Below are 11490 nucleotides of genomic sequence, written 5' to 3' on the forward strand. Positions count from 1 at the left end.
TAGATTTTGATTGAATCATAAGCAGCTTTTTGCATGGCACTCCTCACAATGGCCTTTGGGAGTTTCCATTTTTTTTTAAGGGGAACTGGAGAGGCATTTTTAATACAACACTTCAGAATATATATGTGATTGTAACTGATTTAAAAAGAATTCAACAGGTGAATGTGAAGCAACATAACAGATGTAGAAAGCAGAAGAGAATCAGGGAAAATTAGTGCTCTGACATTGCCTCAAACATTCCCTGGTGGGAATTACTTACTGCCATTAAAACACATGGACCTGGAAGATTCTCCACAAGGGAACGTTTGAAGGAATGCCAGATTACCTGTTTTATAAATTGAACCCTAGCAATGAATACCACCAACCAGAAGTGCTGATTTATTATATAATTTTGGCTTCTGTTTTGAGGCAGGTTGTCATTTATCCCCACATATGATGCAGGAGTGCTATGAGCACTGACGCTGCCATGCCAGGGGGTGTGACCATGACATCCTGAGCTCCCAGCAAGCGGGTTTTATGGTGCAGGCTGTCATTCAGCTTGGAAGACTGTCACCATCTAGTGGCAAAACTAATTACTGCAACTTTTTTTTTTCTTTTTCATTGTGATAGATATTGTATGATATGGAACATGTCATATACAAATGTATATGTGTTTTCAGGCACAGGAAAGACAGCGATCCCTCACTGATCCAGCAGCACGAAAAGCAACGCTTTGTGTACCTGGCCCAATAACGCCTGTAGAAATGTTGGTAAGGATACTTAAAAAAAAAAAAAAACTATCCTATCATATATCCTATATCCCCAGATTAGTATTCCTAAAAAGAAAGATAGTGTCCTCAATTGTAGCTTTGACCTTATGTTGTCTAGGAACTGTCCAAAGCAACCCTAGAACGAAAGAGATCCCAGACGCACTCCGACTCCTCACAATCTGTGTATCCCCTGAAGAATGAATTCCGAAGACTTTCCCTGACTGAGCAGGTAATTTATATGAAGGAGATGTGAACTCTACATAACATTTTGTATTGCTGTGCAATGCGCCTGATATTGTCACCAATATTACTGAGAAGGGGGCGGGGAATGAGGATGAGAACCTATGAGAATGTGTCCTAAGTGAAAAAGGAAAATGGAAAGTTTTTTTTATAATTAGCATTTAGGTATACCAGAAAGTTTTCAAATTGGCTTAAATAAACATGGTATTGATATCAAAAAGATTGAGCGGGTGTCAAGGAGAGCTTTAAAACTTTCCCTACTATCGTTTAATTTTTACCTGTAAAAAGATGATGTACTGTATTACTTGGGGTAGGTAACTATAATCCCCCACACTAAACCCACAGCAATTTTGAGGTGGGGGGTTAGGAGGGGGGAATATAGGTGCCCACTCAAAGTACCTATAGATACCTAATTTAAAAGGCTATGGGGCCATAGGCTTTAACGCATTTCCCTACTTTTAATAAATCTTTTATAATATTATAATATATTATATTATATTAAATATGAATTTTTGGGGTATTTATTTTACCCCCCCCCCCACACCCACACACACACACACAGCAATTTAGGTGACATGGGCTTTGGTGTGGGGCTAAATGAATCCTCATGGGCTATAAACTTACCATGGTTGTGATAGGTCTGGGATCCACAAATCTTGGACCCTATGGTGTATTATGCTATTTATCATGATGCCGCTGACGGGTATTTTGAGCCTTTTTTTATCTTTTTACAGAAGACAGACAGCCGCAGTCTGAGCGAAGATACGGCGTACGACAGCGACTCGGAGTCCATCTATGATATACCCAGGCCAGTTCCTAGGGTAAGTCAGCGGTGGTGTTTGTTGTATAGATTGGGTTTTATATAAGAAGGTTCTGCCGTCATAAACTGAAATTTGTATAAAATGCCAAAGCAAAGAAATCAATAATACAAGCATGATGGTGGGCACTGGGGACTTGTCGGCTCCAATAATCCAATATGGACAGGCACATTGTCTCGGTGTCACCATTGATTCTGCCCTCTCCTCTCTCCCTCATATTCAGAACATTTCCAGGTCCTGTGACTTTCACCTGTGCAACATCTCCAAAATCTGCCCCTACCTGTCCCCAGAGACCACCAAACTACTTGAACACCCTCCCCCCCAGCCACTCTCCAATAGCTTCCTCACTCAACCTCGTCACGCATGGCTCCAAGACTTTTCTAGAGCTGCCCCGACTCTCTGGAATGGTCTTCTTCGTCTTATTCGGCTTGCTCTCACTTTCTGCTCATTTAAAAAAGCCCTCAAAACCCAACGCTTCAACCTCACCTACCCGTCTTCTGTCTCCTAAACCCTCACTACTTACACTTCCCACCATTCCATATCCCCCTCCTATTGTGTGATACTTCCCCCTCATCCTAGATTGTAAGCTCTTCTGGGTAGGGTCCTCTCCTCCTCCTGTGTCACTGTCTGTATCAGTCTGCAACCCCTATTTAATGCACAGCACTGCTTAATATGTAGGTGCTATCTTGTTTTTTATTATTAATAACAATAATAATAATAATATCAATAATAGTATTAATAAAACATATTATTATTATTGGCGCATGGCCATACCCAGGGGACACCTTTTCTTTGCGGGTGTGGGGTACAGTTTTTATTTTTGGCAGAATGATTATAATTACCTAAGATAGATCTTCCCTGATGATTCTCTAGAAATAAAGACTCCAAGTTGATATGAAATCCACATATAATTTATTTCTGTATTGACTGACAGAGAAATAAGCTCTGTCTGTCTGTCTGCTGCTTCTTCTTTCCCTGTCCATTCACAGATTATGGGAGGGACAAGACCTGTAAGTGATACTTAACAGAAAAATCAAGTCTCCTCCTCTTATGTGTAAAATGATTGGTTGTACATGGTTCTATCACAATTGTGTGGCCACCAAGAGACGGATCGCAGATCACTAGAAGGGAAATTTCCCTTAACTTGTCTTACCTTGGGTTTATTGGTGTGACAACGAACCGTCACATCCTGACTGTCATGGCGGCACTACATGATGAGTTCACTTTTAATATTATCTTTTTGATTTCTGTAGAAGTTATCGGTGCAGTTTTCTGAAGACGATGACGACTGTGACGTTGATTCCCCGGATGAACATGTGTATCAGCCAATGCGGTCGCTGTAAGAATGACTTTGTAATATATATGTAGTAGAAAAATAATAATTTAAATAGAAACCAGTATTCTCCCCAGAAAGTTTTTAGGCTGGGTGGGAAGAAGCTGTAGGCAGGCGGCGGCCCCTGTAGCAGCAAAAACACCCGGTAATGACTGAAAAGTGCTGGGTGGGGCACCCAGGTAAATGGGTCTGATGAGAACACTGGGAACCATATTGTATTTTAAGTGAGCCTTAAGATTTTTTTTTTTTGCAATGTCAATTTTTAAACATAAACTTCCTGGTATATATTTCCCGATGCCTAATATTTAGATCATAGAAATGAATCACAGATCTGGCACGACGCCCTCCAGTGGTCATCCATATATCTGGAGAGGTGATTAGGATCCATGACACTTTCTTGAGTATATACCGTATGTCAGCTGCCCTTTAATCAGAGACCCAGAACAGGTATGCTGTGTCAGAAAAGTGTCATGATTTCTATACTAGATCCACGTCAGCAATATAAAGCAATCAAGTCTTAAACGTGACAGCCAGGCAGTTAGCATTCTCAAAAGGAGAATTGCAATAGCAGCTCTCACGATTCTCACATGATATTCATTTCAAAACTTTTTCTGGACTTTTCTTCTCTGATTTGTCCAGTGGATAGTTCCCCCGCTCCCATGTGATGTCTGCTGTGGTCACAGAATTGTGTATATGAACTAATGTTTATTCATTTGAATGGAAGAAAAGAAGAATTTGTGATTTTAGAATCTATAAGAAGTTATCATGAATGGTATAAGTCTAATAAAAATCTCCTTCTTCCTGGACAGACAAAACTCATTCGATTCAGAAAAAAGTAGTATGGAACCGGCAGGCCTATCGCAGAACCCTCTCGATGAACAGGAATCCATGGATCACTCAAGGTAAGAATGGGCAATGTGGGATGGTGGGGCAATGTCATATGGTGAGATGGTAGGGTAGTGTGGTAAGCTAGGATAGTATGGTAAGATGATAGGGCAGTGTGGTAAGGTGAGATGGCAGGCCAGGGTGGTATGGTAAGATGGTAGGGCATTATGGTATGGTGAGATGGTAGGACAGTATGGTGAGGTGAGATGGTAGGGCAGTATGGTATGGTGAGATGGTAGGGCAGTATGGTATGGTAAGAAGGCAGTATGGAATGGTATGACTGTAGGGCAGTGTGCTATGGTAGGTTGGTAGGGCAACATGGAATAGTGAGATGGTAGGTTAGTAGAGCACAATAAGATGGTAGGGCAAGGTGATATGGTCAGATGGAAAAAACATTTTGGAAGTGGGATTTGGTACACAAATTAGACAACCAAATAAAACTGGTCAAGAAATTATTTTGGCACCAACATACAGAACCCAGTTACCCAACCATGAGCACCATATCATGCCACTCTTTTATACCTCCCTGACCATTTTATGTTATTTTTTCTAAAAGCCCCATGAAGCATAAAATATCATCACCAGCTCCTGGAAATGTAACTAATTCACATTTCCTTTACAGTGCCCAAGACCAAAATGACTCCTCTCCACCATTACCACCCAGGAATTTCAGAATGACAGGTCTACAAAGGCTCCATACATCAAAGGGAAGCCATCTGAAAAAAGCTTACATTCTGAAAATGATGTAGTAAGTAAATTCACTAGAAATGGCAAACTTTTGTGCTAGAAAATGGGCAGCGCCGCTTATAGATAATGTGTGTAGAGAACTTCTCCACACTACATGGTGAAGAAGACATCTCCAAATGTCCCAACACCAGATATCCTGGTTTTATCTAAATCTCCAGGGCTGGTTCTTGGCATGGTGGGAATAAGGTAGTTGGTTGCCAGTCTAACTTCTTGATTACAGTTGTTGACCCACTGGTAGCAGTCTGGCAACTCTACAAGTACCATAACAAGAACAGCCACTGTAGATAACCTTTGTGATCATAGTCCATGCTAAAGCAAGAAAGTTTCCAGAATTTCCAAAAGGAACATCAGGTACCTTTAGAGCAGTCCTTCTTGCAGTTTTTTACTAGACACTTAAATAGAAGTCCCAGGCTAGGCAATTCTCCTCTTCCTTCAACGTTAGAGTGGTCATCTCTCAGCCCTTACCAGGCACTCTTCAGCAAACATCTCAACCATGGAAATGCCCTTGCTTCAATGAGCTTTGAGTGTCATGTCTCATCCTTAATGGATATTCTTCTAGGGGTCTTAACCTAGGCAATAAGCCAGGAGTCCTCCCTGCTATGTCCTAGAAGAGCCACCTCATAACCCACACCAGACACTCTTCACCAAACATCTCAACCTTGGTAATTCTCCTTCTTCAATGAGCTGGGAGTCCTTTCTTCAATGTCTTAGAACAGCCAGCCCTCACCAGATACTCTTTAATAGAAGTCTCAGCCTAAGTAATTCTCTTCTTCTTTCAGCGTTAAAGAGTGGTCACCTCTCAGCTCTCACCAGACACTCTTCCACAAATATCTCAACCTTGGCATTTTTCCCGCTTCAGCCAGCTGGGAGTCTTTCCTGCAAGTGTCACCCTTAATGGATACTCTTCTTCAGGAGTCTTAACCTAGGCAATAAGCCAGGCATTCTGCCTGCAATGTCCCAGAACAGCCACCTCATTGCCCTCACCAGATATTCTTCAGCAAACATGTCAACCATAGAAATGTCCCTGCTTCAATGAGCTAGGAGTGTCACTTCTCATCCTCAATAGATATTCTTCTGCAGGAGTCCTAACCTAGGCAATAAGCCATGAGTCCTCTCTGCATTTCCCAGAACGGCCACCCACGGCCCTGACCAGACACTCTTCACCAAACATCTCAGCCTTGGCAATTCGCCTTCTTCAATGAGCTGAGGGTCCTCCATGCAATGTCCCAGCAGAGCCACCTCTCAGCTTGTCTATAAGTCTTGTGTCATTCTTCTGATGTAACAGAACAACCAATTTCCAACCCTCACCAGACACTTTTTTGGAAGTTTCATTCTTGAAGTTTTCATATACAAAAAGATCACCCATAAACCATCAAAAGGCCCGGGCAGTACTATTGAAACATTGAAAGTAGGAGACTAATTAGACCCATAGCTTAATCAGCAGGTGGTATAGCCAGAAAGTAGGCCATTTTGTGGTGAGTTTGAAGCATTAAAATCAAAACATTAAGAATTTGATTGCTCATTTGATGAATGGCTTCCTACTTTATCTTGGTGTGATGAGTTGAGCGTTTGCCTGCCCTTGGGATGAGATTCAGCAGTGTGAGTGTAACATTTGATGAGAAGTTACCATTATTACTTTTTGCAGCAAAACACTATGGTTGTTGAAACTTTTCTTTGCACCTTTCGCTGAAGAAGCAGGTCATTACTTGGCGAAATGACCTGGGAGCCATTTTTTGCCCTACTCTGCAATGCTTTGAACTTTTTATTTTGCAAATGAAAATGTACTAATTGTAGTTCTTTGATTTATTGTACTGAATAAAAAATTGGTGTCCATGCTTTCTGGCTCCACTACCTGGTGATAAAGCCATAGGTCTAAGTGGTTTTCATCCTTGATGTTGCTCCTTAGTGGTTGCCACCTTGTTGCTCATTTCTTGTAGAACATCTCATGAAGGTTCCATTACAGGACAGATGGGGGGGGCACAGTCCTAGCTAGGCCATACACAACCTCCAAGCCCTTGCTGATTCTTTACCTACTTTCCACAAGGTTACCCCATATGTCTATCCCCTTACTACTGAGCAAGGCCCCTAATTGACCAATATTCCATATTTAGGAACGGCCCTTCCCACTGTCTACTAGGAACACCGACCTCAACATCAGCAGGGAGAATCAATTAATTCCTGAGTTTGAAACCTTTAAAAATCAGAAAATATTACCAAAGTTCAGCAGAGTACAGAATATTCATCTTTACAGATGTTGTATTTTATTCATAGGTAGGATAGCAGAATTTGGGGTTGAGAGATGAGCAGACACAATTTTTAAATCTGTTTTTTTTTTCTTTTTTTAGTGAACAAGATTCTTCAGATTATGTGAAGAAAAATCTTACTGTACCAACTGCTCACCTAAAAAAACATCTGGACCTTCAGGAGGTCGGAGAACGCTTGTGGTAAGATTGGCAACCCTAGAATTAGAGACTATGAACCTGATTTAATAAAGCTCTCCAGGACCGGAGAACATAGACTATCATGGGTGAACTTAGTTGATCCAGCAAACCTGGAATGGATTTCCTACTATAATTTGCTATTAGCAAATGTATTCAATCCTGGATTAGATCCATTTAAGGTTTGCTAGGTTCACCCATGATAGGTTATCTTCTCTAGTCTTAGAGAGCTTTTTAAAATCAGGCTCTATGTGACAAGTTATCTGTTGCCGAAGCTAAGTTACATATATACAGGGTCGGACTGGCCCACTGGAGAACCTCTGGTGGTTTTGAGCCATATGGGGGTTATGGGACAGGAACCTGGTCATTTGGTGGGCCTCTAGATCTCTATATGTTTTGGTGGGCCCTCCTTCGCAGTTCCTCTGGTGGGCCATATACCAGTCCAACCCTATGTATATGTATATAGATCAGTGTTTCTCAACCAGGGTTTCTGCAATAGTTGTGTTAGACAGTTTCAGGTCAGTTTAAGTGGCACCAATGATCTTTTTGGCTATCTATAGGAGACACATTCTTCCAACTGGACAGGAATGTAAGAGACATTGACCCCACTGACCACCACATTAATATACTGTGATCTATGGAATAATTATATCCGAGTTTCCCTGAAAACCTGAAAGTTATTTCAATGGTTTCCCCATACAAAAAGGTTGAAAAACACTGACATAAAGGGAGACAGCTACAGATTGATATGTGTGTGTCTTCATCTAAAATTTTCTATTTCTCTTTTAACAGTGTTAGCAAGTGGAAGGGCCCTGTGGACATCGGTTGTGTGTTTCACCATGGAGATCACATTATCGATATCAATGGATTTCAACCTGCAAATAAAGAATTCTTTTTTCAGATGCTGGATCGCTTTACAAAGGAAGAGGTAATCCATTTGACCTGTTAGACCTTTTTTACCTTCAGTCTTGCACAGTTGTACCGGGTCCTCTCTTTTCTGATTACATTACACAACATGAGCTTTAGAAGCTGACGCAAGCCTGATAGAGCTTGCTGGACTTGGGGGGAGTTCGGGATCATCTAGCCCCTCTTGGCTTTAATGGCCCTGGTCCACTCTTTTCATTTATATTTGTTTTTTTATTCATGGAGGCTCAGCATCATCTAGCGTGGTCCACATGCAAATATAGCAAATACATCCCCACACTCATTATGGCAGTTTATTATTTGCATTACCAGCCCCTAAGTGCCAGCCCATTGCCTCTTCTTAAATAGAATATTTTCATAAGCTATATACTTCCTATAAGTATAGAGATTGACACTGGAGGAGCAGGAAAACTCCACCATAGGAAGCAGCACCCAGACCTTCAAAGAAAGAAACAGAGCCAGCACCTATAAGAGATCCCATTGGTGGGCTAAATACAAAGCCAGGAAGTGACTTCCCACTGGACACCACATATAACATAAAATCCCTTTACATATCTGTAGAATCTGGCAATGAATTAAAATTTACCTGCTGTGATTTACTGCTTGTAGGTGGACCTGGTGGTGGTTCGGAATAAGAAAGCCGGTGTCTTTCATGTAGAGGGCTGCAACTGTAGGGCTTCATGGGAAGAGCGCCACCTTGAGGAGGAAAGGAACACATAAGGTATGTTATATGTGCCCAAACTAAACCTAAAAAATAATCTGGAATTGAATACAGCAAATCCCTCCTTTCATCAGATACTTATAGCCCACATTCATTCTATTATATAAGTTGCAATTGCATTTACGATTTTCCAGTGGATGGAAAGTGGTTGAAATTTGCTGAAAATTTCCATGTTCATGCCAGCTGTAAAAACAAATTTACTTACAAAGCATTAAAAAAATGATACATTTTGTAATGCAATCATGAATACAGAGCTGCATTTATTTATGTCATTGATGAAGCAGATGTTATTGATCACCAATATCTATAAACACTTTTCTTATTTTCCAGATATCACTCCATTGGCACAGGGCTGAAACCTCTCACCAGAACTGGCGGGCCCATTCTGCTCCATCCTGTCATGTGTGTGCTTTCCTAAGCAGACAACCTCATATTTGTATACACAGAGTGTAGCACACTACAAAGTGACCACTCCATGCATTGCAGCGAATGGTTTATGTATGGTCAGTTGTACAGGCCAATCCACACTGTGATCAATGGACTTCCCTATGTGGTATCCCGTTCCAAGGACCACAGTCTACGTACAGGGCTATACTCTGTCATTGCAAGTACATACATGTGTATGCTCTATAGAACTGTTCCTATGATGTCAGTCTTGTTACATATTAAATATTAGCAATAAAGGAACATGTGATTTCACTATTTAATAAGCAATTTTCATAGATATTTACCATCATGTTTTGGCAGGTCAAGTATTGTTACCATAACAAGAATTGTTTCTAATGTAAAGTATATGACTGCATTTGTTTTCTTTGCTCATTTTATAAATGTTGTATGAGCCTTTGTCCCTTCTGTGGGTACATCTGATCATAGGGAGTGATGAGGCCCTATGAATACGTGGAGAACAATTTTCATCAAATATAATCAAAATATTCAGCATTATGTGAACGAAAGCACCTTTAGAATATGTCGGGGTTTGCTGGTGAATGCAGAACCTTGGAGAGAGACTGATCAATAGACAAACTAATTCCTGCAGTGATCTCATATTTTTTTGGTGCTGCATGCGGGACTGTTAAAGTGATCAAAAATCTTTGATAGTGCTGCTAAGGTGGAGAATAGGCAGCTCCGGAGAAAATACATCATTACCATATCATGCCTGAAGGATTTGATTCTGTGTAGCTATATTTGTAACTTACACAAATCTGCCATGCAGAAACACTTCAGCTTTATTGCAGTTGTCTCTATGCTAATTAGATATAACTAATCAGCCATTGTTCACTGAGAAGTGTGAAGGTGGAGAGGCGATCTAGGAAGAAGCACGGGTGAATCAGGAAATGAACATTTCCATTGCCTACTGACCTATCGATCTGGTTCCTTACTTCAGGGGGTTTTCCTACCTCTAGCTCTGACACCTGGCTTGGCTTGCAATCTCCCTTTATGGCTTTGGACCCCAGATTTGCTTTCTGACCCTTGCCTTGACTACTGACCTCTCTGCTTCCTGACCCCAGGCTTGGTTGCCAATCTTCCTCTGTGACTCTAGGTTTGCCTTTGACCCTTGCCTTGACTATTAACCCCTCTCTCTGTCTTCTGACCCCTGGCTTGGTTTCCAATCTCCCTCTATGGATCAAGATCCCAGGTTTTCCTTCTGACCCTTTCCTTGTCTACTGAACTCTCTCTCTCTTCTGACCCCTGGCTTGCTTTTTTAGCCTTCTTCTCTGTTACCTGCCATGGATATTGACCTACTCTCTCTCCTTCCTTACTTAGCTGTGCAATAGGGGTTTTCAAGTCAAAAGCTTAACTAACAAAGTGCCAAATCTTTTGGGATGTGTTGGAGAACTATATATACTGTATATTATATATAAAATATTAGTTCAGCTGTGTATCTAGCACTTTGCTAGATATGCTAGAGATCTGCTTTAATTCCAAGTAATTTCTACTTTCAGTATCACATGATGTAATTTTATATTTGTATTGGCACACAGTACAGATTTTGTAATATATTGTGTATATGCTGTACATAAGTCTTGTAAATAAAGTAAATATCTAATATGTAATAAAGAATTGTGTAATATGTAAATGATGGTGTTCTACTGTTTAATCTAATATGTAATAAAGAATTGTGTAAAATGTAAATGATGGTGTTCTACTGTTTAATCTATTCAATAATGCATAAAAATGGTATACTTCTAATACTTAGTCAACTTGACAGAGTGGCAATGCTAAGGAGGACTTTCTACTTCCTCACAAGTCAGGAAATAATACTAGTCTGGGGACCACATGAATACATACAACATAAATACATTCTAAAATTGTTTCTCAGCCAGGATTCCTTCAGAGGTTGCTAAGGGTTCCATGAACAACAAGCAATTTGTATCTCTCAGGTAAGTTTAACTGACACCAATGATGTTTTTGGTGTAAGGGTGACATTCTTCCCAAATGGGCAGTAATGTAAGAGGAAAACTTCCAACTGATCACCACACTAATATACTGTGAGCTGATGATATAATAATTATAGACGGGGTTCTCTGAAAGTTTTATATTAATAAACCCGATTTATTTAGCGCCAACATATTACGCAGCGCTGTACATTGAATGGGGGTTGCAAATGACAGACCGATACAGACAGTAACACAGG

The 11490-nt window shown here is 40.6% G+C and overlaps 1 protein-coding gene across 2 annotated transcripts; it reads left to right on the forward strand.

Annotated features, from left to right (window-relative positions):
• Positions 1–95: 95 nt before the first annotated feature.
• LOC140344907 (uncharacterized) lies at positions 96–10932 on the forward strand. 2 transcript variants are annotated; one of them, XM_072432096.1, is made up of 10 exons: positions 96–749; positions 868–978; positions 1724–1810; positions 3061–3146; positions 3950–4042; positions 4648–4773; positions 7118–7216; positions 8003–8138; positions 8744–8855; positions 9186–10932. In XM_072432096.1, exons 1-9 carry the CDS (start codon positions 642–644, stop codon positions 8852–8854), a joined length of 957 nt encoding a protein of 318 aa, XP_072288197.1. In that variant the 5' UTR covers positions 96–641; the 3' UTR covers position 8855; positions 9186–10932. The 2 variants fall into 2 exon arrangements, with proteins under 2 accessions (XP_072288197.1, XP_072288198.1); XM_072432097.1 differs by lacking the exon at positions 4648–4773.
• Positions 10933–11490: the final 558 nt, after the last annotated feature.

Source organism: Pyxicephalus adspersus, unplaced genomic scaffold (genome assembly GCF_032062135.1).
Source record: "Pyxicephalus adspersus unplaced genomic scaffold, UCB_Pads_2.0 Sca155, whole genome shotgun sequence".
NCBI lineage: Eukaryota > Metazoa > Chordata > Amphibia > Anura > Pyxicephalidae > Pyxicephalus > Pyxicephalus adspersus.

Bases quoted from the DNA above. Each gene is read 5' to 3' on its own strand.
- LOC140344907 (XM_072432096.1), top strand. From the start codon at position 642: ATGTATATGTGTTTTCAGGCACAGGAAAGACAGCGATCCCTCACTGAT. The intron at 750-867 runs GTAAGGATACTT...TATGTTGTCTAG, and splicing joins TAACGCCTGTAGAAATGTTG to GAACTGTCCAAAGCAACCCT. The intron at 4,774-7,117 runs GTAAGTAAATTC...TTCTTTTTTTAG, and splicing joins TACATTCTGAAAATGATGTA to TGAACAAGATTCTTCAGATT.